This window comes from Taudactylus pleione, unplaced genomic scaffold (genome assembly GCF_031769625.1).
Source record: "Taudactylus pleione unplaced genomic scaffold, aTauple2 ptg000206l, whole genome shotgun sequence".
Lineage (NCBI taxonomy): Eukaryota > Metazoa > Chordata > Amphibia > Anura > Myobatrachidae > Taudactylus > Taudactylus pleione.
The window spans coordinates 5,457,821-5,472,740 of record NW_028284608.1 but is presented as its reverse complement, the minus strand read 5'-3'; the positions used below and the strand labels follow the sequence as shown (position 1 = coordinate 5,472,740).

At 44.9% G+C, this 14,920-nt stretch overlaps 1 protein-coding gene across 4 annotated transcripts in view; it reads right to left on the bottom strand.

Moving 5' to 3' along the window:
- Positions 1–7,133: 7,133 nt before the first annotated feature.
- The window catches only part of EML6 (EMAP like 6), a 204,348-nt gene continuing 196,561 nt past the window's right edge, over positions 7,134–14,920 (bottom strand). For all 4 annotated transcript variants that reach the window (XM_088478002.1, XM_088478004.1, XM_088478005.1 and 1 more), the window contains one exon: positions 7,134–12,263. In XM_088478002.1, coding sequence (XP_088334128.1) covers positions 12,239–12,263 — 25 coding nt within the window. In that variant the 3' untranslated portion in view covers positions 7,134–12,238. The remainder of the gene's footprint in view (positions 12,264–14,920) is intronic.

The following is a 14,920-nucleotide window of genomic DNA, read 5'->3' as shown; positions in this document are numbered from 1 at the left end:
GCAGCCTAGCCGGTGTTCAAACTGACTCGCGAGATGTCCGATTACAACTGATGCAGGTCTAGGCATTTTCAAGATGTCACAGTATTGTGACGCCATCTACCTTTACATACTGCTATCCCATATCCCTTTTAGCACGTCAATATACTCTTGAGCAGAAGGAGCATATAGTTTTCTGTAAATTGGATAATATAAATAACTAGCTGAAATACCCGGCTTTGTCCGGGTTTAAATCTTTAAGTTTCATTATGTGATGTCGTCCAAATCCATCCAGTGGAAGTCCCAGAACAGACTCCCTGGGTCAAAGTTCTACCAGGCACACTCCGCCGTGAGGTCCAACCAGGATCCTAACCACTCCATTAGGCAGCCCAGACCAATTGCCTCCTCTCTGTGAAGTTTTCATCCAAATCCTTCTAGTGGAAGGCCCAGAACAGACTCCCCGGGTCAAAGTTCTGCCCAGCGTACACCAACGGGAGGTTCAACTGGGACCTCAAACCCCCTAAAACCTGGCCAGGATCCAACTGGACCACCTCGCGTTGATTTCATCCCAATCGGTGCAGGGGTGTCCGAATGCATAACTGGCTAAATTTAAAAAACAAACAAAACAAAAAAAAAACAGAACTTTCATGCTGCTTTGATATTTAACAGAGATCAAGGGGTATATTTACTAAAGAAAAAGTGGAGTTGTTGACCATAGCAACCAATCAGATTCTATTTATTCTAGAAGGTGCTAGATAAGTAAAATCTGGTTGCTATGGGCAACATCTCCACTTCTAAAAACCTGCAGTTTAGCAAATATACCCCCATGGGTCTAATTCAGAGTCAGGCAAAGCGGCTTCAACTGTGGCCACTTGTTTGAAAATGTGGAATTCCCCCAGTATTCCGAGTCATCTGCATCTTTGTGATCACACTGCTCCCAGCCACCCCTGGTGAAAGTAGCGGACATCAACAGCAGTCCAGACCTTGGTGTAGGAGATGTGACTGAGTGTCTGGACCTCTGCATACACTGAGTATTTCTTTACATTAGGCAAGTCTTGTGGCTTTGTGGCGTAATCGAGCACCTATAGCAATATCTATGGCAACATGGCCCAATGAGAACAGCTGAGCAATGATGTTGGAGGGTGCATGATAGGGGGACCCTTTTCCACAAATTAGGTTTTGTTTTTGTTTCTAGCTTCAGTTATTTATAGGTGGTTTTTCAGGCTCGGAGCTATACAAAGCCGTAACACTATGGTAGGTACTGCTCTGCTTTAGTTTTATGAGCCTGGCTGTAGACAGTACAGATCATTAACAAAGCATCCTTAATTACAATATTTACTGTACATACAGCAGTTGTGACAGCACAGTGGCTCTTTCTGATGCAATGTAACAATGGCATTTAAAATGTTAAGCAAGCATTCACTGTTATGTAGCTGTTATGTTTCCAACAAAAGCTTTTGGCAAGCAAAGCAGGATTGGGAAGAAACCGCAGCTCCTATCGACTGATTGTGATAATACATTAATATATATGCTGTGACTTACCCATGATAATAACGTTTTTTTGGCTATACCAAAGCAAGAAGTGGACAGATAATTATACTTAAAATATGGCTGGAACACAAATTTTTTCTGGTCAGTATTAACAATATTTTATAGCTGTAGAACCAGCCACTAGGGGGCATACAATGAAAATGCAAAAGATGGAATCTGCAAGGATGCGGAGTGCAGGTTTCTCAGCACCTGTTCTCCGCTGGCTGACTGTCCTTAATAAAATAGTAACCGTCTATGGAGCCTAATCATTAATAATAAAAATGAAGGTGTGATGCACCTTGTAGGATCTGTCTTGATTTGCAGTGACCGATCCAAATCTACCTGAACAATTTAGTATTGCTTCAGTGCTGCGACCGCTGCTCCGAAAAGTAGATGGCCCGTAATCCTTTACATTCACACTTTGGGGGGTATTAAATTATCCGCAGGGTATCCCCCGCGGCTAAGTATCGGTAGTAATCCCCGCGGAGCGGGGAAAGACTATTCAATTAAATAGCCTTTTTCCCGTGGGGAAAAAAAAAATCGTGATTCAGGCGTGGAAACCCAGTTCCGCATATAACTGTGGAATCAATGGGTTTTCCCCCATGTGCGAACCCGATTTTGAGATTTTTCCGCTGACTTTACCTCGCACCTCCATGAGCTGCAAAGTTAGTCCGACTGCGGAGGCTCACGAGCGGGGTAATCCCCGCTAATTGAATTGCCCCGACGCAGCAATTAGCCGCCGGGTAAAACCCGTAGCTAATTGAATACCCCCCTTTCACTGCTAATGAACATGTGCACTGCAGGAGCTGGAGGTGGCTGAAGGATCTAAATGAGTCCCACATTGCGCTCCAAGTCTCGCAAGCCAGCGCCATCTAGCGATGGCGTCAATTCCCCCATAGAAACTGCAAATACTTTACATTTTCTTAGCTTGATAAATAATTGTCTCCATACTAGTCTGGTATGGGTACGAGTTGCCACACTGTGGGCCCGATTCAGAGCCGCTCGTTCGCTCCGAGTGATGTTCGCACAACTGCGCATGCGTATGGATTGTAATGCGCATGCGCCAACCAGTCAGTGCGGTCGGAAATCGTGTGCTCGCAAAATAGCGAATGCCTGCTAATTTGAGTGACAGAATGAGGCGTTTGTGGGTGGTAACAGGGGAAGGTGTTTGAAAACGGGGAGTGGAGATCCGAACGCAGGCGTGCCAAACGGTCAAAACGGGCGTTTAATGGGTGTGCATAATTAACAAAGCAGCGTCATCGACCACGTCACTTGGCTGTCTTTTAGCATGAACTGCTCACATGATTGCGGTAGGAAAATGCTACCACAAGAATAGTGAGCAGTTCATACACCTTTCGATGTACTCGATTAATGTAATAAATAGCGGAGATGATGTATTATGCGAACGGCCAAGGGGCGTCTTTACAAAATAGCGAGCGCATGTTTCGGACGCTCGCTCAGACATAGAGGCGTCAACAGACCGCAAAGAGCGAGCGTTCAATTTAAATAGCCAGCCCCTTTTTCTGAATGAGCGAGCGCAAATAGCGTCCGGCTCTGAATCAGGCCCTTTGTCTTCATAGGATGCAGATATCCGTGAACTCTCCTGTGTTGTGCCTTTAACTATTGGGTCCGTTACTTAAAAATGTAGAAAAAATGTATAACGGGCCCATTCACATTGGTGATTAGGTATCTATATAGTGTTAAATGAATGCAGCAATAAAGATAAATCTTTCCAGGTATTTAATACCAGGGTTCATCACTATTTAATATTCTTAAGCTGCATACACATGGTACGATCTGTACCACCGACTTGAATGATATCTTTCAGTGAAGTCATCCTGCCACATCTCTGCACAGGCAAAGTTGACGATATCGTGCAAGTTGGCCTGCATGTACAGATGATCATAGATATCATTATCGTTCATGCAGGAGCGCACATCGTTGGTCATTCACTACATAAAAGTTAATGATATGAACGATATATCGTTGAACGTTATCGTTCATAGATATCGGACTGTGTGTACGCACCTTTAAGGTGCGTATCCACTAACACACAGGTTCTCAAACGCTGGACCTCAGAGGCGCTCGCAAAATGTGAGTGCTCACTCTGAATGAGGGCGGCCGCATCTATTTTCCGGGCCGGACTCCTGGCCGCTTTAACGAGCGGCCAGGCTGATGGTCGACCATCGCGGCTTGCGACGAGACCCTTGTGGTAGGGTTTCGTCTGCTGCAAGCCCCAGGGAGCTTTCGGCTCTATTAGAGCCGGAAGCTCACCACTGACATCACGAGTGATGTCAGTGGGGCCGCCCCCAAACGGCAGGCGTTCCGTCGAGAACGCATCTGCTTGGCAAGCTGCCCCCCCACCCAGTCTACAAATTGGTGCGAGCTGTCGATCACCATCGACAGCCGCCCTTTTTGTAGTAAACCCCCGGAGCGAGAGAATTTCTCTCTCGCTCCAGGGCTTGCGCACGCGCAGTGCGGGCGCTGCGCGTGCGCAGGGCCTCTACATCAACCTGCTTGCGAGCGGGTCTAAATGAGATCCTCTGTCCTCAGGACCCCAAACAGTGCAACTTTTGTAGGTGTCCTCACAGAATCACAAGTGAAATAATTAGCTCCACCTGTGGATCTTTTAAAATGTGTCAGTGAGTAATGAGTACACCTGTGCACCTGCTGGGTAACCTGGAAAACGTGACCTGTGTGGGGTCCTGAGGACCGAGTTTGAGAACCTCTGCACTCACAGATAGTTTAACGACAGTACGATTACAACATTGTAATCGTACAGTCATTCCTCATCCCCTGTACTGCCTACACTGAACGATGTCGTTCAGTGCAGGCACCCTCCCTCATCCCCGAACATGCCCAATCAGTCGTTATCGGCAGATTGATCGGCATGTTCAGGCGATGATTGATGTCGAAAACGACCAGCAAGAGAGCGCATCGCTGGTCATTTTTGACATTTTCATGCCCGATTTGAATGATAACGATATTGTTATTGTTAAATTCTCAATTGTGAACTGCTGCTACGTCCGTTAAGCGTTCTGCCGTATGATACATTGTTCTCAATCTCAATTTGGTGTGTTATATTGTTGAAACATCTGCTGTTTTTTGTTTATACATTGCTATTAAACATTTAATCTTTCTATTGTTTACATTGGAACCATCTTTTTGATTAAACTTGATTAAGCTCTGTTTATTTATACATTCATTTGTGCTAACTTATATTATAAACCACAGCGGTTTAGTCTAAGCCAGTGGTTCTGAAACTCGGCCCTCGGGACCCCACACAGTTCATGTTTTCCAGGTCACCCAGCAGGAGCACAGGTGCATTCATTGCTCACTGACACATTTTAAAAGATCCACAGGTGGAGCTAATTATTTCACTTGTGATTCTGTGAGGAGACCTGGAAAACATGCACTGTTTGGGGTCCTGAGGGCCGAGTTTGAGATCCTGTGGTCTAAGCAGCTGCAGGGGACTGTTGTGTTAGGGCATTAGCGCCTACTGGTGTGTTTTTTTTGTGTGGACATTTCATATTTTGGGTGTCCTCCTGAAACTGATCCACCCCATTGGCTTCATTGCTACCTGTAGCAGCAGCAGTAAGCAGGAGCTGTTTTATAAGCAGAAGTCTTACATATGGAAGTCCTGTAATTTCATGTGATAAAACATTGGCCCTCATTCAGACCCACTCGCGAGCGGCTGTCCGCTCGCAAGTGGGTCGATGGTCCCCACTGCGCATGCGCATGACGGAGGGAGCTCCATCGTGCGCATGCGCCAGACCCGACGAGCGAAGGACTTTCCTTCGCTCGGAGTGTCTCATCAAAGGGGGCGTGCTGTCGATGGTGACTGACAGCACGCCCCCTTTGGTGGGCGTGCCTACCGTCTGAAGCCGGCCCCACTGACATCACTAGTGATGTCAGTGGGAGTGATTTTGGCTCTGATAGAGCCAAAATCACTCCTGGCCTTGCGGTTGAAAAACCCAACCGCAGGCTTTTGCTCGCGGCCATGACCATCGCGACCATCATCCTGCACACTCGTATATGCTGTGGGTGGTGACCCACAGCTATACGAGCGTCCAGGAGGACGCTCCATATTAATGGAGGTGGGCCCTGATTCAGAGTGAGCGCTCTGGTCAGAGCGTCCGGCTCTGAATCAGTGCCATTGACTCTTCTATAGGCTCACCGCGCAACCAAACTTATACATGTGTTAGAATTATATTCTAGCATGTTACAAACGTTTCCTTGAAGGGCAGGTGTGACCGGATGACCTCGCTCTGCCAGGCGATCACAGGTTGGTCAGTGATAGAATAGAGGGTTGTTACGTGTCCCTGAGTAACCTGAGTGGGCTGACATCACCACTCATAGGGATTCCCTCTCACTGTCAGTAACTAACTCATCACACTGCATAATGGGTGGGTAACTCTCTGCCACCACCAGACTGCTACACCGGCACCTGGAACTGCCTACATCTGGGTATGTGTGGGCACACTGCTGCAACACTCCCTTTGTAGTGCTGGCTAATTCCCACTGATCCCTAACTACAGACCAGTCTGCACCGGGTAGCTGGCAGAGGGTTTCAGCTTGGAGACACTGGGCTCAATCCAGGACAGCCAGAGAATGGAATAGCGTATTGCGATATTCTGGTGATCACAGGATATAAGCAGATGCCGGTGTCTTAAGGCAAATTGATTATTACTTAATATCTTTAAATGACAAGTCCCCTTGCTGAAGGTGCTTGGGACAATCACAGCATACAGATCCTTTAAGTTCAGAAGATATATACATTTGAGAACCCCCCCTCCCCCTTTTAAAAAAAAAAAAATCCAATTCCAACACAATACCACAGGGGGTAAGCCCACCCTGAATACCTTAACCAATGAAGGTAAGTTCATGTGCTGTGTATTCACACATTTAACATTGTCCCTAATGGAGCGGTCACTCTGCTGTGCCTGAGACCATCTGGATCGATATCTACACCTCAGGTGCCGGCAAGTGGAGTGGGGGTACGTTTGCTCCAAGGCCTTCTATCATTCTCTAGACAAATTTCGGCTCCAGAGGCAGGTAGATAAGATACCCAGCCAGCAGTTTCCTGGCCACTGAGTGAAAACTCTTTAAAGTGCCAGTGAAACAATAAACTGGCTGTGCTGGCATCATCTAACCCTACTCTGATACAGGAGGCTGCCAGGGAGGACATTCTGGTTCCCTGGGAAGGGGACAGAGGGAACCAGCTGCCCACGGGGGGCTCCAGATCCCCCTAGACCACCAGGGAAGAGGTAAGTACAATGTTACTTTTAAATATACATTTTACATTAAACAAATACATTTAGAACATGTTAAATTTGGAATCGGTCTGTAATGCTGCCGGATCTATTCCCGGCGGACCAAATACCAACACCGGAAGCCTGAACAGTGAAGATCCCGACTAGGGCTAAGTACCCTAACCCTCCCCTCTCCCCCCCTAACCTCTGCCCAGTGGTGCCTAACCCTAACCCCCCCCTTCCTGCACCCTAAACCTAACCCTCCTGGGGGGGGGGGATCTTGCTAAGCATTACAACATCTGTAGTTAACGGATCACAGTGCACCACCACATAAAGGAGAACAGAATACACAATACACAATAAAAAATGCAACAACTGATTTATTCACCAGAAGAAAAAAAACTTTTTTTTTTTTTTTAATATCTGCACAGAGAATGATTTAAAAATAAGTCTATACATTGACATATCAATTTACAGTATGGTACAGATCTAGGGAATAAAGTCTTTTCAGTGTAGGGAATGCTCGGTGCGATCTAGAGAACTTTATATCCCATTATCATATACCTGCTATGGCTACTAATACTATAATCCCAATCACCCAAGTATATCTCCTTATGCTTCTCTCATACTTGTATGTTATGCTGTTCTAGATACAATCAGTATGGTTTACAATAAGACATAGGCAAAGACGGTGATCATCACAGTTACTAGTCTGATTACGCCTTTCAGTGCAATACAAACAGCCTGTGTACCGGTCACACAGTAGATGGACCCATCTTGTGGGGTGAATTGTTATATTTGTGAATACAGCCTATGACTCCATCATGTCACTAGTTACTATAACATGTCACTTTGGGTATAACATCTGTTTGCACTAGGTAAGTGACTGATAGTCCCAGGCACTGCTGTCATAGGTCTCGGCTCTTGTCAGGCAGGCTAGTTGAAGACAGCACCCCAGACTCAGTATAGCCCAGATACCTAAACGTCTCTCTCCTAAGTTGAAGGAACATAGGGCCTGATTCAGAGGCGCTCGCTCTGAATCAGGGAGGGTTTTTTTTTTTTTTTTTTCAGCCTCCAGGCCGCTCGCTAAGCTGTGGGTGACCACCCACAGCTTTTGTGGGCGGCCTGGCGATGGTCGCGATTATCGCGACCATCGGGCTTGCGAGGAAACCCTGTGGTAGGGTCTCAGCTCTCGCAAGCCCGAGTGGACTTCCTGCTCTAATAGAGCAGGAAGTCCACTACTGACATCATGAGTGATGTCAGTAGGGCCGCTCACAAACGCCAGGCGTTCCTAAGGGAACGCCTGCGTTTGTGCAGTCACCCCCCCTCCCCGCCTACAAAACGGGGCGAGCTGTCAATCAACATCGACGTCTTGTAGCGGGATCTGTTGCGAAGGAGCTGCCGTTGCAGTACGGGTCTCGCACATACGCACGCCAGAGGCGGCGCATGCGCAGTTGGGGACCATCGACCCGCTGTGCACTTGCAAGCGGGTCTGAATCAGGCCCATAGTGCTTAGTGCTGTTTTTCTATGTAAAACTGGTCATAAGCTAGAAGTGACAGGTACTCTTTAAAACTGCACTACCACCTAGGGCAGCCCGTCCGCCTGGCCGGAGACCCGGAAGCTGCTTTGTGCTGCTGGATTTCCCTGGGCTTTGCAGGTTCTGTAATACCAGGCTAGGGATGGCCAATGGAAAACCATTGTTTGGCAATCATCGATGTTCCTGATAAGATGGAAATGCTTTTTCCATTCGACGCTGGGACTATGCTGGTTGTTACTGTTGCATTCTTCTTTCTACTGGCTCATCTGATGGCTGCTGATGACCTTTCTGCTGTGTACACCAGGGGGTAGTTTCACTATGCCGCGTTTTATCAAAGCCACCGATGGATCTCGAAGGGCAATAGTAATTATGATAAATCAGCATGGTTTAACATTAATTGCTATTACCCTTTGAAATCCATTGGTCAAAGCCACCGATCATCAGCTTTCAAAAAGTGCAGCATAGCAAATCTACCCCCAGGAGAGTCCACAGCGCAAACCTCCGGGGTCCAATGCACGTGCACTCTAGATAACCATTGGTGGTCAAACAGGCAAATTATGTTAACAATCTTTGGATGGTTAAGGAGGTGAAGGGGTATGAACAGTAGGACCAATTGCAAGTCGCAATCTCTTGATGGCAGCTTGTGATTGGTCTTTCCACTCACACCACCCCCATACCCAGTTTCCGCCTTGGCCTTTTAAAAAGGAGTTCGGAATATATGCATGGGGCAGCTCCCAGTGATCCAGCCACCTTAGGCAGTAATGTCGTTTTAGTAATGTAGTTTTAAGGAATGTGACAGCAAACCCTATTTGGACCCGTGGGCAGTTAATCCTTTCATAGACGAACATAAGGCATTGATCAGACATAACACAGACAATGTTTTCAATAACATACATACTTAATGCTCTTTGGGGCACTTAATATAAATATCAAATTCTACAACATGTGCACACATTATAAGGGCTGTAAACCTCTAGATTTATAATCATAGCATTTCACAACAAAGAAAATATATATATATATTTTTTTGCTATGCACAATAAAAAAAACAGACACATTACTTTATGTATTTAAAGCTTAATGAAAGCAACAATCTGCATTTATAAGGGAAATACCATAAAAAAATGTCTATTATATCATTATTGTTAGAAACAAATAATTTATAAAACAAACACAATTTATCATTTTCACTTTTAGCGGGTCAAAGCTTTCAGAATAAATCTATTAATTGTTTTTTGGTATATATGGGTCTTCTAACCAAACCCACTTAGTCCCGGAAGAGCCGCCTTGGTAGAGGGTATAGAAATGGCACATTAGATAGCATTGTTTGTATCTCAGTCCACACTATGGGTTTATGCCGGCCTGTATTCTGTATAACGTGTATAGTGCTTTAGCTATTGTTATGTAATAATCTGGTGATGCCCTAAAATTGTTTTTGAGGGTGTTAACGGACTTATAAATCTAAATGCAAGTTGATAATGTATGTAAGTTACTGTCCTGTTATTGTGACAGAACATGGCAGATATTTAATAGTGAATATAGAGTTATTTGGTGAACTGAAAGCGATTGCCATTTTCGTCCGTTATAGGCACTGAGGGCCTGGTTGTGAGTCGCACACGATGCCGAATGTTAATGTTTTTACAGCGAATCTACACCGAGCATGTGGATGTTTCGATGATGCAAAAAGTGGGCGCCCCAGTCATTGCACACTTAGACGCACCGATGTACGCCAGGGAAGGGCTTATACTACTATTAGCACAAAGTCACTGAGAATCAGGCCCTGAATGCTCCCTGCCTGGTTCTCCGATTAGCTTAGAGACTGGAAGTCTGTGATTGATGGGGGAAATGTTATATGTTATCTGATGGGACCCAGTGATACATTATTTATGCATCACTGTGAATATAAGTAGTCACAGTTTTATTTGAAGCAACTTGCATGTTAAGTTTAGTTGTCCATTAAGACAGGCCCAAAAGGTTCAGAACATATATTGCACGCAAAATACTAAGAGGAGCTTCATTTTAAAGGGCTTTTCTTTGTTTAAATGATTTAATTAAAGGATACAAATGTATGGAGGAAAAATAGGTTTCATTTATATTATGGGACGAAAGGACAGTGATAGTAAATGCTAGTTATTAGCAGATCAGAGTGTAATTAAGTATAACTATAGTTTATTAAATATACTCTTTAGCAATTTATTCTGTACATCCACAAGCACAGACAAATCACTCATAATAAGACCATGAATGAACAACCTGCGATCATTCACAGATCTCTCTCCATCATATCTATTATATATGTCCAGTTAATAAATTAAGGACTTTCCGTCATTGAACAATTGACAATACAGGTAAAACATCATTGCTCTTCTGCAGCACACATCATAGAGCTGAAAGTGATTGCTGTTCTCGGTATGTCTGCAATGATCCACCGCTGTAGGGGTATACAACATGCTGCCCCCTCCCCAGGCTGCTGGGGAACTACATATTCCAGCATGCCCTGCCACAGTATTATGCCCTAACAGCAGATCAGTGGCAGGGAATGCTGGGATGTGTAGTTCAACAGCAGCTGGAGGGCCGCATGTCGAATACCCCTGCACTACAGCTTATAAACATGGCACTTTGTAAGATTGTGTAGAAAGAGATGGATGAAATCCTTGTCAGCTTGGCTAGGACACCATAAAAAACAAGATGGTGAAATACTCTCTGTCAGCCCTAGTGGAAGACAAAAGGCAGCCTAGAACGGAGAGACACCACTGCAGAATATATCACCCACTTTAGCACAGTGAAGGTTTTTCCTTTGTTTTACAGTAGCGGACAGATACATTGAGGGAGATTTATCAAAGCTTCTAAAGGGGACAATTTTAGGTGTTGGGCAATCAGCAACCAATCAGCTTACAGCTCTCATTTATAGAATGCACAAGATAAACGAGAGCTAGGAAATGTTTGGTTGCTATAGTAACACCTCCACGTGTTCCCTTTAGAAGGTTTGATACACCTCCCCCCTAAGTCACATACATGATGAATAGGAGTGACAAACATCACTCAGTGTGAAGCTGCCATCATTGAGGATACATCACCACCGCCGCACACCGCACCGTGAGTCCCACGGCTGACAATAAAAAGTTCAAGGCACTTTATGAGTTAAAAAAAAAGAAAAAAATCAAACAAATGCAAAATAAAAGTCCAAATGCTTCAAACATGGCTTATGTAAAATATAAAATGCAAAAATAGCATGATTATTCTTAGTTGTAGTTCTTGTAACAAAATGTGCAATAATTATCACTAAGTATGCAGCGCTGCTATTATTTCCATCAATAAAATAAATCCACATATCAATGGTTAACAAAGTGTAAACATTTTGATTCTCGATAATATAAAATCGTAAATACAACAAAAGGCTAAATAAACTATGTTTGGTGGATGTCAAGTTGGTTGGACGTGTTCGGTATTCCTGGAAGTAAAATGCTGCATTGTACAAAACAAAAATGAAACAAAGTCACAGTCTTTATATCATTATAATACACAAGTGACACTAATATGTGTATAAACTCAGACATAATCTCTGTATAATCAGTGCGTTCTGATGTCATCACTTCAGTGTTCTCTGGGAAAACTTGTGTATTATAAAGTATAATGTAGCCCTTACTGTGAATTACTCTGGATATTAGACGTCACCTCAAATACATGTGACCTGGATATTAGTAGTCAACCCGTATATCTGACCTGTATAAAAATACTGGGTCTTCTCCTTTCTATGGCCATGGAGCTCCTGAGTAACGTCTAATACCCCCATAATGTACAGTATGGGTTACACCATCCAATTTCTTCTTACAGTGTATGTAACACATTGATTCATGCAGCATTTTACAAGGATATATGTGCAGCTGAGACATGGGCAACTTCACCCACGCGTTTCAAGCCAATGTAAATGTTCCTCTGTCCTTAGAGGCATCTCCACACAAAAACGCTGCAAGGAAATAAAAGAAGCAAAAGAATTAACTTATCTCTGAAAAAGTAAAACGCGTCAATGAAGTTGAGTTTATGTCGTTCACTCAGTATGAGAAAAACTAGAAGTAACAAGATATATACACTGAAGTGTCGTAAGTCATGTGATAGATGCCCATTATTGTAGGACCCCCTCTAGCCCAGCAAAGACAGCAACTCGACGTGGCATCGATTCCACAAGTGGATGGAAGACCTCTGGAGAGATGATGACCCATGCCGTCTGGATATCTTCCCACATCTCCCTGATATTTGTAGGTGCAGGATCTTGGGTGCGTATGGACCTCACCACTATGTCCCATAAATGCTCAATTTGGTTCATGTCAGGAGAACATGGTGGTTACACCATTTGTCAGAACTCTCCAGAATACCCCTCGAAACTTGGGACCAGAGACACGGTGCATTATCCAGCTGGAATATTCCATCGTTGTGGGGCTACATGAAGTCCATGAAGGGCTGCAAATGGTCCTCAAGCAATGCAACATAGCGGTTACTGGTCAATGACGTGTTCAGGCGGACTAGAGTACCCATCCCATGCCACGTGAACACACCCCACTCCATTATGGAGCCACCACCAGCCTGCACAGTGCCTTCTTGACAACTGGGGTCCATAGGATCTGTGCCTCACTCGAACCTTACTATCAGCCCAAACTGACTCAGGAGATGTCAAATTACAACCGATGCAGGTCTGGGTATTTCCAAGACGTCACAGTACTTTGACACCACCTACCATTACCTTTACATACTGCTATCCCATGACTTTTGGCACTTCAGTGTATATTCCATTGAGCTTTACAATTGGAAGTTCATATTGCTTATGTTTAGCATCTATGTGACTTGATGGGCTGATCTGCACACCTGTACTATTGGGAGACGCCCCTGAAAACTAGAAGTGTGTCTCTATGTTGGGAGAGGCAGAATAAGCACAGCGCGGCCACACAAATCCCTTTGGAGGATGAAAGTGACCAGGCGCCCTCTATAAATGTCCTCTCCCCACCCCTTCATTTTGATAACTTTGATCAGCAAATTTAAATCCTGATTTTGCACTTTCCTGCAAAATGTTGATGTTTAACAATAAAGACCTCTGGGGCGAAAAGGCGAATGTACTGTGGCCACCAATAAGCTAGGAATCCCCATCAAAATATTGTCTACAACCCTGAAGCATATATAAATGTGTTACAAAGGAGTACAGGTCATTTTGGTAAATTTGTGGTGTTTGGTGTATTTATAGGTGATTTTCAGTCAATCTGGGATTTACTTAAGGCAAAATCGACTATAAAACCAAATCCCAACCAAAATCGACCATCGCCAAAACATCGATACTTTTCTATAGACCACTACAGGATACCCTCATTTACTAACAGTTGGATTGGAAATTGACTAAAAATCTACTTCATATTTGACGTTAAAAGCACCTAAACAATACACTTGCCTGGGGCAGGCGAGTTTGGAAGAAGCATGTACAGACCACTATGATCACTATGATCTGTTAAGCCTGGTAAACACTAAATTTGCAAACGATGCAATCTAACAGATGACCAAACAATGGGGCAGATGTATGAAGCTCTGGAAAGTGATAAAGTGCAGAGTGATAAACGACCAACCAATCCGCTCCCAACTGTCATGTTACAGGCTGTATTTAAAAAATGACAGTTGGGAGCCGATTGGCTGGTCGCTTATCACTCTGCACTTTATCACTTCCCAGAGCTTCATACATCTGGCCCAATATATCTTGCATTGTTTGGTGGTTAGATAGTTAACTATATAATGTAACCATATCGCCTGGTCGTTTGGTAGAGCGTATACACTGCACATCTGGCAAGATTTACAGATATTCCTGCATGTAGATAAGATCTGAAGATGCGATGGGCGATGCCACGGGAGCGCACATAGGGCCTGATCCAGACCCGGTCGCAAGCGCTGAGTGCTCGCAACCAAGTCGATGGAGCGCTCGCTCCGGGTCTTGCAACAAAGGGGGTGTGCTGTCGATGTTGAGTGACAGCACGCCCCCTTTGGTGGGCGGGCCGGGGGAGTGGCTGCCCCAATGGAGGCGTTCCCATGTGAACGCCTCCTTCTGGGGCCGGCCCCACTGACATCACGAGTGATGTCAGTGGGAGAGATTTCGGCTCTGTTAGAGCCGAAATCTCTCTGGGGCTTGCGGCGACGAGACCCTACCACAAGGGTCTCGTTGCAAGCCCGATGGTCGCGATGGTCTTGACCATCGCGACCATCTGCATGGCCGTTCCAAAACTAAAAATAGCCCGGCCCTGATTCAGTGCGAGCGGCTCTGAATCAGGGCCATAGTGCGTACACACTTAATGATTTGAACGATTTGTCGTTCCGATGCGTTGGAATCGGCCATATCATTCAGACCCGTAACTAGTCCTCGACATTTCAACCTGGTCTGGTTATGGAAAAATCGGGGGAAAAACCAGCGTGGCTTTCCCTGGATGCAGGGGTAATGGGTTAAATCAAGAGGCAACATTGTTTTTCAGAGTGGAACTACACTACTACAGGTATCAGCACTTGCAGAACTACAAGTGCCAGCAGGCCGGTGGCACATGTACCCCCACTGTGAAACAAATATTAAACAAACCACAGTACTCACACACCCCGAATCTT